Genomic DNA, 14,590 nt, shown 5'->3' with positions numbered 1-14,590 from the left:
TTAGGAAGTAATGTGGAAGGGTCAGGAAGGTGCATCAGTGGATAAAGGTGCTGGAGCAGTCAGGGGACCTGGGTTCTGATTCCTGGAATCCATATTAAAACAAAGCCCAGATGCTATGTTTGAGTCTAATCTTGGCATTCCGTCCACTGGGAGAATTGGCTGGAAGCTCACGTGTGCAGCGGAAGGGAAGAACCCACTCAGCAAATGTGCCATCTGATCATCCGACCACATGTCAGTTGTGACAGACACACAAAGTAGTCTTTAAAAATTATTTTTTAAAAAAGTGGGGAGGGATCAAGGAAGACTGTCATCCTCAGGCCTCCACCACAAACACGTATAGCCACACAACAGGGACACACAGATACAATGCATAAAACTTAAAAGCGTGCAGTTAACACTGCAGCTTTGTGGCTGCCATTGGGCTTCTGTCCTCCCCAGGATGGTATCACTGCCTATTTTTGAGGTGCAGCCCCAGGCCTGAAATGCTTTAAAGCAAAATATCAGGTGGTTCCACCAAATTTTCCCTTTCCTAAACTTAGGCTTTTTCCGTCCCATGGGAAACAACAGCCAGTCAGCCATAGTGGCAAGAATGAGTACTTTCTGGAGCTGAGATTACAGATGTGGGCTCATGGAAGGTCCTGATCTATCATGTGGCACCTATGTGGCCTACTTCCTATGTCCAGGTGTCTAGTCAGCTCTCCAATCTCCAAGGCACAGTCTTGATAATCTGACACCCAGCCATTCCTTTCAAAGAGGTGGTGTGACCTCTAGTGGGCGCTCAAGGTCATTGCATCTCAATACCTGGTAATCCTGGGTGTCTTTATGAAATCCCCAAGTAGAAGCTCCCTGGAAGGGGCTCTAGCCAGGGGAGAGGCCCTCTGCATCCCCATCCTTAACAAAGGCTAGAGAGGAAACCCCTTTAGCAGTGTGGGGTGTAGATATAGGTAGAAGAGGAGACAGAAACCCAGGGAATGATGGGTCACTTGCCCAAGGGTACAGAGCTAGAGACATTTAGATGAGCCTAGACAGGCATTTTTGGATGGTAAGATTGCCTGTGTATTCATGAACACTTTGTTTTTTAAAGACAGGGTTTTCCCCCCGATTGCCTTGGAACTCTCTGTAGGCCAGGCTGGCTTGAACTCTCAGAGATCCACCTGCCTCTACTTCTGGAGCTCTGGGATTAAAGGTGTGTGCCACCGAGTCTTTACTTTCCTGCTGCTGCCTTTCGAGTGCAGCTGTGTGCAATCACTTCTGTCCAGCTAGAACTGGATTTATTTACAGGCGGTACCAGGAATTGAACCCAGGACCTTGCATATGCTGAGCAAGTGAGCTACTGTCTCCAATGACTGCATGGCAGTTTTTGAGTCGAGGACCACTTAAGCCCCACAGTGGGGACAGAATGTTGTCACCTCTCCAGACTGTCAAAATTGATACACAGTTCACTCCTTTCCCGCTTCCAGAGTGTTCAGTCTGTGCACAGCTCATTTTTCAGCTTGTTTTCATTACTGTCCCTTCATGGCTTTTTTTTCAAATGTTTCCATGGGGAATACACACTCACACACATCACACACACCACACACGCACACACACATCACACAGACATCACTCACATCACACACACATCACACACACCAAACATCACACATCGCACTCACAATATCACATACCACACAAACATTACACATCACACACACACTCATCATACACACATATCACACACACACACACCACACACACATCACATGCACACCACACACATCTCTCTCTCTCTCTCTCTCACACACACACACACACATATCTCACACACACACACACCACACACATCTCTCTCTCTCTCACGCGCACACACACACACACACACACACACACACACACACATATGAGTGACAGAATGTCTCTAACTAGATGAGGCTGGCTTGAAGCTCCTGCTGCTTCAGGCTCTTAAGTATTGGAATTACAAGCTGGTCCCACCACATCTGCACGTCCTACAAGAATAATAGTACATGCTCTTTTCCATCTGCATTTTATGCTTCAAACTTGGGCTGCTCACATACAGCCATCTGTCCCATGGAGGTCATTTTCCTGTAGAGACTATGTAACTGCTCATGTTGGGGCTCCCCCCACCCTGCAGCACCTGTCAGTCACAGTCCTGCATGGCTGACTAGCTGACTAGTGCTCTGGGGCTGGGTGCTTCTCAAGCTTGTCTCTCTCCTGCTACTAGATCTTGGATTGTTTGCATTTGAGTGTTCTGGGAAGAGTTCTGCACACCCTGGCAAATCTTTAGAGTATGGAGAGGTACTGTGGGGGTCACAGCCTTCAGAACCTGCCCACGGCTGGAGAGATGGTTATGATCATGGTTATGAGAACTACTGCCCTTGCAGAGGACTTGGCTTCTGTTTCCAGAACCCACGTGATAGCTCACAACCGTTGTGTAACTTCAGTTTCAGGGACTCTGGTGCCCTCTTCTGGTACTGTGGGTGCGGTCCAGATGTGCAGGCAAACATACTTGTAAATACCTTAAGAACAGAAAACCAGCCCTGCTTAGGTTTGACAGTGGCTGCACCTCTCCAGCACAGGAAGAAGAGTATGCTCAAAGCCCCTTATTGTCCCTTGGCATACCTACCCCAGCCTTACGGGCCATTGTGGTGCCCACTCCTTAATGGTCAGTGTGGCCTCTCTGTATGCACACCGGGTTGATGGCCACGCACAAGATGTTCATTCAAGGTCTCTGCACTGTCCCTGCAGAAAATGCCAGGGGAGAAGTGTGGGAGGGAGAAAGGACACAAGGAGCCATCTGTGTAGGGAACGCCTGGGCATGAGACCAGGGACAAGTCAATTTGGAGCAGTGGCTGGCAAGAGCTACGTATGGCCCTGCCATTTTGCAGAGAATGGTAGCTGAGTCAAACTCTGTACTTCTGCTGGGTCCCAGGCAGGACTTCCTGAGTGCTGAGAACTCACTGACCTGACTACAAGTCTCTGTCCCCCAGTGTCACCTGAAGAGGTAATCATGGAAAGGACATGCAGAAAGTACACATGTCCAGCACCTCGAAACCTTAGCTTAGCTGGTATCATCTCTGTCATCCGAAAGTCACAATCTGCCTTGCTCAGGCTGTTTAGTAAAGCCTGTTTGTGGGCCCCAAGTAGTGAAACCCACGGATGGCTGGTGACAGGCAGAGCATTGCGGGCGGAGGGCACAGGTGATTTAGTAAAGGGAGCACACGGCACTGGGAGCAGCAAGGAGCTTCGTGTTGGGGAAGGAGGCTGAGCTGCAGAGTGGATGGAGTCTGTCAGTGTGGCTGTGTGGACGAGGACACAGGAACCCACATTACCTACTGCCCCAGAGGCCATGATAAGGACTGTGGCTCTTTGGATGTTACGGAAGCCCCTGAAGGGGCTGAGGATATACTTGGGCTGCCTTGCTGAGAATGGCCCACAGGGCACCGAGACAGCTGCCGAGAGGCCTGGAGATACGGGTTCTTGGGTGTCTAGGTATGGATGAGAAGCTAGGGAGGGTCAGATGTGGGGCACAGCTGGAAGAACAGCTGGGTGTTGGGGCTGACTCCACTTGCCTGTGCACCAGTGAGGCCATGATACAGCTGCTGCCTGGGGCCCACCATTGTGTGGCTAAACTCTGGAGCCTGCCACATGGAGCTGCTGGGTCACTCTGGACATCAGGTGTGGACAGCTGCTGCTGGCCCAACAAAGCAGCCACTGGACTCTTGCCCTTCCTGGGCCTTTTGAAGACAACCACTCGGAAGGTAACCACTGAGCTTTCCACACCCTGAGCCCAGTGGATCTCTTCTATCCACTTCTGCAGCTCCTGGGCCTATGCTGCCCTTCTGGAGCCAGTAGGGGACAAGGGCTGCCTTCGAGGGATGGCCTGTCCCACCATCACCATGGAGCTTCTGTCCCCAGCGTTCCATGGTTCCATTGGAAGGCCAGCTCCCACGGAGTACCATGGTTGTGGGGGATACAGATGGTGCACAGGCAAGTAGGTGGCTGCTTCTCCCATACACTTCACAGGGAGCCCTAGGACCATGGGAGCAGGCTGACAGAGGCATGTGGGGAGTATTAGAACCCGCGTCGGCCTTTTCCCTTTCCCGCTCTGATGTCAGTGAGGATGATGACGGTGACACCATGTCCCACAGCACACTGGAGGGCGGAGTGAAGGAAGACCAGGCACAACCACTGAAAGAACTGGGCGTGTCACCACTGGAGGCAGAGGAACGGGATAGCGATGATACCAGCGACCCCACGAGGAAAAGGTAATGGCCGGGCCGGTAGAGCTGACAGAGCGTCTACCTGGGACGCTCACAATGACACAGTTGGGCGAGATGCTAAGAGCCCTGTAGCAAGGGCACAGGACAAGAAATGTAAGTGACTCTAGTTGTCGGAACTGGGGTGACCTTGTCCTAGAATCCTCCAGCGTCCTGCCTGACAGACCTGGGAAGTGTCTCCAGGAGGGAATATGTTCTTAGCATTTTAATTTCCCTTTTCTGTACACACACACACACACACACACACACACACAGAGTTTGTTTTTGTTTCGTTCAAGACATGGTTTCTCTGTGCAGCCTGGTCCATCCTGGAACCCATTCTGTAGTCCAGGCTGGCCTCCAACTCAAAGAGATCTACCCGCTTCTGCCTCTGCCTCTCTGAGTGCTGGGACTAAAGGTGTTTCCCCCTTCCACCTGCCTGATTTTTATTTTATATTTTATTTAAAAGAAGATTTATTTCTTTTATGTATATGAGTACAATGTAGCTGTCTTCAGACACACCAGAAGAGGGCATCAGATACTATTATAGATGGTTGTGAGCCACCACATGGTTGCTGGAAATTGAACTCAGGACCTCTGGAAGAGTAGCTAGTGCTCTTAACCACTGAGTCATTTCTCCAGCCCATTTTATTTTATTTTAGTATTTGGAGTCAGGGTTACTCTGCAGTCTAGGCTGGCCTGGAAGTCTTGGCAATCCCTATGCTCTTGAATGGTTTGCATGCTTAGCCTCCTGGGTAGCTGGGAGTGCACCTTACCTTTTCTGCAGCTTGGATGCCTTAGCTGTGGGCTTGCTGCATATTTCCAGTATGGCTGCGGTGGCCATTCGTCCATGGGTTTTTCTTTTTGTTGAGTTTCCTGTTGTTTATTAGCAGGACCCAACACCCTGCTGTATCAGCCACCACCCCTGTGAGCAGGGTGACTGGCGTGCCCGCCCCAGCCCACCAGGTCTCTGAGCCGTTGCCAGCTGTGGACTGACTGTCTGTGGTACAGTTGCAGCAGCATGAGGCCGATGGACTGGGGTGGGAGTGGGGGTTCCCCTTGGTGGGTGTTGACTGTCAGCGGGGTGCTGGGAAGAATTTGCCTCAATTTGGGATCTTCTAGGGGCAGACCCCAAGACAGAAATCCAAAGTAGTCACAGGGAGGTGACTCAGGACACAGATGGGAAGGTCGGCCCAGGGGCCCCAGAGTCACTGGGTGGTTTTAGAGATGTGCTCTGGAGTGGTTGCCATGGCAGTGCGGAGGCAGGAACAGGTATCCACATCCCCCTCCTCTGCTAAGGGCAGCCCCAGGATGGAGCCGAAATCTGTTCCCTTTACCAGCCCGATTGTTGATCAGCAGCTTTGTTCCCGTGGTATTTAACTTTTGCAGTTCACTGTAAATTCTGAATTTAAACCTCTGCCTGAAGCATGGCTGGATTTTCTCCCATGCTGTGGGCTGTTTCCGAACAGGTAGGTGAGATGTGAGGGAGTACTCACCTTCCACCACATGAGTCCTGGGATCGAACTCTGGTTGTCAGGTTTGGCAGCAGGGGTTCTCTTCTGCTAAGGAATCTCACGAGCCCCAAACGCTAAGTCTAGTCTGACCAAAGCCCTGTATGGAATCCTTTGTTTCTTTTTAAAGATTTATTTATTATGTATAAGTACACTGTAGCTGTCTTCTGACACACCTGGAGGCATGAGATCTCATTACAGATGGTTGTGAGCACCATGTGGTTGCTGGGAATTGAACTCAGGACCTCTGGAGCAGCAGTCAGTGCTCTAAACTGCTGAGCCGTCTCTCCAGCCCCCGAAACCTTTCTTTTAAAGTTACATTTCATGCACATCTGACGCGTCGTGTGCGCAGAGTTTAGATTCTCCAAGCTGTCACCGCAGTTAATAACAAACAGCTTTGAGTAGCGGTAATGTCTGATGGTATCTGTGACACACAGAAATAATGAATGTCTCTGACGGGCTGTGAAGTTCTGGCTCACCAAGCTGTTTCTCCATAACAAATGGCTTTGGGGATCCATGGTGGTATCTGAGATCCACAGCAGGAATTTAGCCCATGGGGGCCGCTTAGGTCCTGTCCGACGTCCCTCTGTCTCTTTTCAGGGAATCGGGACCGGGTTGCCCCATGCGCGCACAGACCCATCCACAGGAAATGGTGAGTGGCTTCGGGCTGGTCTCCATCTCATCTACCAGGCGATGAGATGATAGGGAGCGCGAGCAAATGTCCTCTCTGTCCCACTGCGCCCATGAGCCACTGCGAATAGCCAATCAGCTGTCAGCTCAGTGCACACTCAAATATGACAGCTTCTGATTGGCTGGCCGAGGGCCAATAGCAGGCCGAGCGGGAAGCTGTTGGGAAGCAGCGCAACCCTCAGGCCTTAGTGAGGACCTTGGTTGGACCTTGCCTGGCTCTGGTCCGACCCGGCTGTATAGCACATGCCCAGTACGGAGCATCATGACATATCAGGTCAGCCCACAGTCCGCACAGGTGACCTCGGAGCTCACCTGTGAGTGCCCGGAGCCCCGAGGCTGCCAGGTCCAGCGGTAGCGCAGTGGCGACCTACTCTCCATCCCTGGAAATGTCAGGAGCGGGTCTTCAGGCATGGCTGTATCCAGGTGTGCACGTACTGCGGTCCCGGATGGTTTTCCACCAACTCTCTCCTTTTCCTTTTTGTGGGTTTTTCTCCCAGGCCAGGTGACCACCCAGACTTCCTGTGGTAACAAGGGTAGCTCCTTCAGCATAGAAGGAGACCAACTGCTCTCGCTAGTTCCAGCAGGCAGTTCCAAGGGGTATGAAGCAATAGTGACTAATCTTGGAGACCAGCTTGACCTCTCTTCCAGGCTGGGCTCCTGTGGGTAGGCCGGATGCTGCGCCAGTCAGTCCCCGGGTCTTATTTTCAGTTATCAGCCACGCGAACTGAGGAGTGCCAAGGTCTGCAGCACACCAAGCATGCTCCTGTGATCCCGGCACTTGGGAGTCTGAAGCAGGAGGATTGCTGTGGGTTACACAGTGAAATCCTGCCTCGACAAAACAACAAAGCAGACATTAATGATTGGGATTATTGTATAAAAACCACTCGGCAGCGGCGCTTTCTGACATGAAGCAAACTGACACCTGCTGTGGAAACTCAGTTTTGCCCGGCATGCCAGAGACTCTCATGGCCACTATCCTGCCAGTGTGTGGCTGGGATCCGGGAAGAGTACCTCTCACTCTGAGCACACTGTCTTGTTGTGTCCCCCTGTCCCAGTTGTCCTCTGCCCTCCCCCTTTATTCCATTCTGCCCACTCTGTGCCCCTATGTCTTGCCCTGTCCTCCTTGAGGTAAAGTCACCAGGTTTACTGAGATTTTGTGACAGTTTTGATAATCTCCCTCTTATTGAAGTAAGCCTGTGTACACCCAGTACAGCCTCACGGGGGGTCGATGAAGCCAAGCCTGGCTTTAGCTGGAATGTATTGGAACAGGTCGGCTTGCGAACACAGGGTCCCACATCAGTTGGGAAGTTATCACGTGTGTGAGCCCGCCCTTTGGTCTCCCCGAAACACCGCCTGGGCTCAGAAGGACGACCCCTCCACCCTGATCGTAGTGCCAAGGGCCAGCAGTGCCCAGTCTGCAGTTTGTACAGAGCCCAGAACCTTCATAGCCACGTTTGTCTTTTTCTAGGAAGGGTTCGTTTCAGACCTTTGGAAAGAATGTGTGCATCACGGGTCAGTCGGTGAGGAAATGCCCTCGGCCTCTTTTTCCTCCTGTGGGTGAGAGGAGGGAGAGGACAACCTCCGGCCCTGCCCAGGTTGTATGGGTCATCTCTGTCCGCTTGCATCTGTGTAGTCACACCTTCCCTACTAGTGCCTCCTGAGACCGGGAGTCACAGGCAGTCCAGAAGCCCCTTCAGTGACTCGTCCTTGTCATCAGCATCTTCGTCTGCCCCTAGAGGGGGTGGTGGCCCTAACAAGTGGTCCATGCAGAAAGCCACAGGTTTGCCAGGGAGGAGATGCCTCGCCCCCGCCTCAGTTGCTCCAATCCGCCATAGACAGACCTGCTCACCGTGAGGGGCCAGGGTCCCCTGCAACCTAGCTTGCAGACTCTTGCTGGCAAACAGCCATGCCTCATCCTAAGTCACAGGCAGACCTGAGTACCTGTCCCTTCCCCTGGGTGCCGCCCCCCACTCCTGTCACAAGAGCCCTTCACACTCAGTTCCACCCCATCTGTGTCTTGCTCAGGTGTACCCTGGCCTCCGCACTGTCCTCCAGGAGTGCGTGTGTTGCCAATGCTATGCCAAGTTTGGGGGCCACCTGCCTGTACCCCGGGCTGATGCACTGCTGCCCTACTGGGTGCCTCTGTCCCTGAGACCACGAAAGCAGGTGAGTGACTGACTGGCAGCCATCGCTTAGGGCCAGGACACCTGTCCCAGTCCAGAGCCCATCAAAGTCACAGGCATCCTATGACCAAGTTTCTGGGGTACATTTTCGGTTTTCTTTATTCGTTGACTTTATGCTGGGGCTTGAACAAACTCAGCAAGTGCTCTCCACTGAGCGACAGTCCCTGCCCACCTTCCTCCTCTCCTTCTCTTTACCCCCTTTGTTTCTTTTAAAGTGAGTGTGTGCACAACAGGTGCATGTGCACTGTGTATATGTGTGTGTTCATGCAGTGTATGTGTGTGTGCATGTGTGTGCATGCAGTATATGTGTGTGCGCACGCATGTACAGTATATGTGTTGTATACTTGTTTATGTGTGTTGGAGGAACACATGCATCCACATAGATAAATCTGGAGACCAGAGTGTTGTGTCAGGTATCTTTTGCCTTGTTCCCTTGAAATAGTCCCTCCCTGAACCTGAGGCTTGCTGTTCTGCTAGGCTAGCAGTCTGCAAGCTCCTGGGACCTTCCGGTCTCCAACCCCAATGCTGGGCTTACAGTCACAGATAGCCATGTCTGTCTTCATAAGGGTGTTGTGGATCCAAACTCAGGTCCTCAGTGGCACACAGTAGGTGTCCTCACCCACTGAGCTCCCCAGCTCCTTTCTCCTTTTTTATACATATTTTGGCACATGTGTGCATGTATGTGTGTGTGTATGTATATGTGTGTGTGCACGTGTGCATGCATGCATGTTTGTGTGTATACATATGTGTGTATAAAGTGGTATCATGGTATAGTTGTGGCGATCAGAAGACTACATTTGGGGCTGCTTCTCTCCCTCAATCCTGTGAGTACTGGGGATTCAAACACGTCATCAGGCTTTGTGGCTCTGCACCCTGACCTGCCAAACCATCTTTTCGGCTTGCATAGATCTTTTGAGATTCACTCATGTGATGTGTGTGTCTCTCTGTGTGTTTAAGTCTGGAGTGTTCTCCCAGGTCCCTTGTACCTGCCTCTGACTCTCTTCCATGGGGAACACGTTCACTGGGAGCAGTTCACGGAATGACATGACCTTGACACCCATGGATCACCCCACGTCATCCTCCTTGAGGACAAGAGGAATCCAGGAAGAGCCACGCAAGGGCAGCTACTTCTGTGCCCCTGCCACAGGCTCCTAGATGGTTCATTTACCATCGGCACCATGCCAAGGCGGTTCTTCGGCATGGAGGTCGAGGCCAGCCAGGGCTCTATAGAAAGACTCTGTCTTGAAACCAAAACCAAACCAAACCAAAGCAAACCAAAGCAAACCAAAACAAAATATAAAGAAGGAAAGGGAAAAGACCACACATCCCCTAAATTTTCTCAAAGAATGACAGCAGCTACAGACCAAGTATTCAAACAGAGGAGCCTGTAAGAACCACTCTCATTCAAACTACCACAAATACCATGCTTGTTTTGAAATTTGTTCTCTCTCTCTCCCCTCCCCCCTCCCATCCTTCCTTTCTTTCGTTTATGTGTGAGTGTGTATGTGTGTGTGTGTGTGTGTGTGTGTGTGTGTGTGTATGTGCGTGCATGCGCATATGCACATGTGTCAAGGGCATATTGGAAGTAAGAGCAACATTTACAGGAGTCATTCTCTCTCCTCACTGTGAGTCCCAGGGCTTGAACACAGACGCACAGGCTAGGCAGCAGGTGCCCCCTACCTGCTGAGCCATCTTCTGGCCCCTACACCTGATGGTGCTGGAGATGGAATTCAAGTCCTTGTGTGTGTGAGGTAAGCACCCCCAATAGCTGGGCTATTGTCTCCCTGACACTGAAAGACAGATTCTCCCTGTGTAGACCAGGCTGGCCTTGAACTCTCAACAGTCCACCTGCCTTCTGAGTCCTGTAACCAGAGGCAGGTGCCATCACACCTGGTGCATCCTCGACCCTTCCCCACTATCCACTGGTAGGTCTCGAAGATGATGCGGTGTTACTTCCCCAAGGCCATGAGGTCGTGCCAATGTTCCTGCCACTGCTTTGGGGGCCGTCTTCCAGTGCCCAGGGACAGGGCTGTCATGCCCTACTGGGTTCCCCAGGGGCTGAGGTCACAGAAGAAGGTAAGAAGGTGGGGGGGCATGAGACAGGGCTGAATGAAAGGGAAGGAGTCTAAGGGCCTCCCTGATGGCTGTGGCGAGAGCAGAAGGTCATGGGAAGTGTGGGCCCCAATTCTCTGAGAATGAATGAGGATGGGTGAGGTCATGTGGTACCCAGGGTGCTGCATCTTTTCCTTTTTTCTGTCCCTTGCTCCCTCACTACCTTCAATGTCCTGTGTCCATTTCTCTGCCCCTGTCCAGAATCCTGCAGTGGTGTCCAGGAGGGGTTGTGGCTCTGGGTTTCCTTCCCCTGACACTACCTGCATCCCCACAGTGGTAGTTCCAGACTACAAGGCCCAGACTGTTCACACCCAGCCTTCCTGCAGCCTAGAGGACCTTCCTAGTGTTTGGGACTAGTTAGAAGTCTGGTCTTCCCCTCCTCCTGCCTTCCACTTTGGGTTCCTCCATCCCTGAGCAGCAAGCTGTCCCCAGAACAAAGAACTCTGTCCTGAACTGGGAGTCACAGCATCCCTGCCCTGAGATCTCAAGTCCCAACTACTCTTCAGCGGACAGACACACCATTGGTCACTAGATGACATACTGACCCGCTTTCTCTTCTTTTAGATAACACACTGACCTACTTTGTCATCTTTTAGGTAGTGAAGAGGCTGGAGAATGTGAAAGACACTCCAGGTAACTCCACACCATATGGGAAGGGGATGGGATAAGGCCTCACAAGTGACATAACCACCCCCAACCCTGGCCACGTATCAGCAACACCTGCAAATGACCCAGACAGATTGCCAGTCTTAGCAGTGACGAGCCAGGGCTGGCGACACCTAAAGTGGCCTTTTTAGGCTATAAACGTCTTTCACTTGTAGTATGGGGTGTGTGTAGGTGTTCACTTTTGAACTGGTGTGTATATCTGATGTGACAGCTCTTGAATTATAAGCACACACGTGTCTTGCGCATGCACCCTCTATACAGTACAATCATAACTGTGTGTGCACGTGCTGCACAGTGTGTTCAGACATGTATGCATTCCTGTATTCATGGTTGACAATGTGTGTTCATGGCATGCACATACATGTTGGGCAGCACACTCACACACACTCACTCTCGCCACTCCCCCCCCCCCATGTAGCTCAAAATTAGATATCTGAATAAGTCTCCTTGAGATATTACTTGTGGTTTTGTACCCAGTATCCTGGGCTTGATCTTGAAGTCGCTTCCAGGCTCTGGTCTGGTGTCAGGTCCCCCCGTGCTGCCCCAAGCTTGCTCTACAGAGAAAATCCCTTGTGCAGGGTCTGGGGTGGGGTTGGCTTTCCGGGGAAGGACGAGAAGCACTTGGGAAATGGACAGCCAACAACCGACATGTTCTTTTTTTTCAAAATTTAGATTTATTTATTTATTATATATAAGTACACTGTCACTGTCTTCGGACACACCAGAAGAGGGCATCAGATCCCACTACAGATGGTTGTGAGCCACCATGTGGTTGCTGGGAATTGAACTCGGGGCCTCTGGAAAAGCAGTCAGTGCTCTTAACCACTGAGCCATCTCTCCAGCCCCCTCCTGACATATCCTTAAACTCGAAAAATGTCCCATTCCCAACCACAGAAGCAGCAGATTGGAACCCTGGTCCTCTGAGCTGCCTCTCCACCCCTTCAGTCATGCTTTGTAGTTGAGGTTTTATTTGATTTATTTGCTTTGTTTTCAAGGTGAGATCTTACTGTATTGCCCCGGCTGTGTGTGACCTCTAAGGCGCAAGCCGTGCCCCTCCTCAGCCTCCCTCGTGGTAGGGACGGCTGGTGCCTCACTGTGGCCCACCATACGGACGACTTACAGAATCCATTTCAGCAAGACTCACCAGTTTGTGCTAGGAGGCTTCAGAGACAGGATCAGGAGGACAGCCGGTCCCCTCTACTGTCCCCTCCTCTGTCTCCTCTTCCAGCTCAGTGTAGGCCTTTTGCATGCTGAGCTACAACCCCAGACATGGTTTTGATCTTACATTTTTCTCACAAAAGAGGTTTCCACGCTGTTTTGCTTCATGCTTTGGTGGTGGGACTTTTCAGAAGGGAAATGTATTTTTTCGTGCTACATATTAAGAGCCTTTGGCATTGATGGAAGTAGGGCTTATATTTCCATCAATAGCGCATTCGTAGTGTGGGAGAAATGCGTCAGGAGGCTCCAGCATTGCCCAAAGCTTACCTGAGAGCTACTAAAGGAGGTCAGGGCGCCCACACACGGGCACGGTGGGAGCATTTGTTATAGAAGGTGCGCAGAGTCAGCCTGGGAGGCATGGCAGGTTCACACATGGTAGCCATCATTCCAACATCGCATCTTATGGAGGACTCACGTGCCTCCAAGCAGCCAGCCACTCGCACACTCAGGTTCCATGGTGTGATGCTCTAGGGTGCAGGTGCTCCCAGGGCAGAGAAACAGCCGATCAGGAGACGGAGTGTGCATGGGGGAGGAGCACATGCCGGAGGAGCACAGTAAGCACCGAATACTGGAGACTGCTGGAGGAGCATGGCACGGTGTGTGTGTGCGTGTTCATGTGGGTTACATACATGTGTGTATGCATGCGTCGGCATCAGGGATGTTTTGCCAGCATGTATGTCTGCCATGTGCTTGCAGTGCCCGTGAGGGCCAGAAGGGGAAGGTGTAGAGTCTGGAACTGTACAGATGGTTGCTAGCTACCATGTGTGTGCTAGGAGTCAAGCCTAGGTCCTCTCAAAGGACAACCAGTGCTCTTAACCACTGCGCCATCTCTCCAGCCACAGTTGAGAAGTCTTTAAGTGGCGCTTGACTGCTATCCTGGAGGGGGAGACAGTTAAACCAGCGATGCTCCTGTAACTCAGCTGCAGTAGCCCAATTACGTTCCATCTCCACTGGACTCTCTTTTCTAGACAAACAAACAAACAAATGAGGCCCCAAATCCCAGCTATCCACTTTGAAGAATAAAGACTTAAAAACTGTCTGACGATGTTTGGTGTGAGTGGCCCACACCTCTAGTTCCAGCACTGGGGACACAGAGGCAGGCAGATCTGTGAGTTCAAGGCCAGCTTGGTCTACAGAGCAAGTTCCAGGACATCCAGGGGTTACACGGAGAAATGTTGTCTCGAAGCCCTACTCCCCCCACCCCCCTGCAAAAATGAGTGAATAAAACAAGGAAAGAAACTGTTGATCATCGCCCTCTGGGGGCCAGCTGGCATCCCGCCCTCTCTTCCACAGTGTTCCTCTTGCTTCTAGATTGCCCCCAGGACCCAAGCAGATGGTATGGGTGCTGGCGGATCTGTGGGGACCAGCATCTCCTCCTCAAGTGGCAGCGGCTCCAGGCCCTGTATCAAGAAGAGCTGCCCGGTCTTCAGGACGATGAGCCACATGCTGGCCTCTTAGGCCTTCCTCTGTCTATCAGCTCCAATCTCCTGACCCTGCTGCAGGCAGTCCTGAGGGCCCTCATGGCCATTCGGTGAGCTGCAGGGGAGTTGAGGAGGGGTGGGTCTGGACTCATCACTCACTTTGGAACTTTAGAGTCCCTGCCACCAGCACCCTGCCCGAGACTTACGTCCTTTACTGACGTCATGGTGACAGCACACGTGAGACTTTCCCAGAGCTGCCCCTGGCTCCACAGGTCTGGCTCTGGGTCTGCAACTGAGGGTTTACCTATACTGTCTTTGCCGTGGAGGATCCTGGCAAGGCCAGGCCAGGGACAGGAGAGGCTCAGCCTAGGGGACAGTGAGGGCTCTTAGCCTGGGGTCAGTGAGGGCTCTCAGCCTGGGGTCAGTGAGGGCTCTCAGCCTGGGGTCAGTGAGGGATCGTAGGCTGGGAGACAGCTCTCAGAACTTGCCTTCCTCTTGGTTTCTAGTCATTTGTTCTGGGACTGAACTGAAGT

The 14,590-nt window shown here is 52.0% G+C and overlaps 1 protein-coding gene across 1 annotated transcript; it reads left to right on the top strand.

Annotated features, from left to right (window-relative positions):
* Positions 1-4,237: 4,237 nt before the first annotated feature.
* LOC308436292 (uncharacterized protein C16orf95 homolog) lies at positions 4,238-14,171 on the top strand (the record flags this gene model as incomplete). The annotated part of the gene is made up of 7 exons (XM_080937152.1): positions 4,238-4,265; positions 6,368-6,419; positions 7,926-7,977; positions 8,483-8,623; positions 10,570-10,716; positions 11,349-11,385; positions 13,948-14,171. 7 exons carry the CDS (start codon positions 4,238-4,240, stop codon positions 14,169-14,171), a joined length of 681 nt encoding a protein of 226 aa, XP_080793278.1.
* Positions 14,172-14,590: the final 419 nt, after the last annotated feature.

Source organism: Micromys minutus, assembly GCF_963924665.1.
Source record: "Micromys minutus genome assembly, chromosome: 24".
NCBI classification, from domain to species: Eukaryota; Metazoa; Chordata; class Mammalia; order Rodentia; family Muridae; genus Micromys; species Micromys minutus.
Note: the sequence above shows the minus strand (reverse complement) of the source record. Positions and strands in the feature narration are given on the sequence as shown.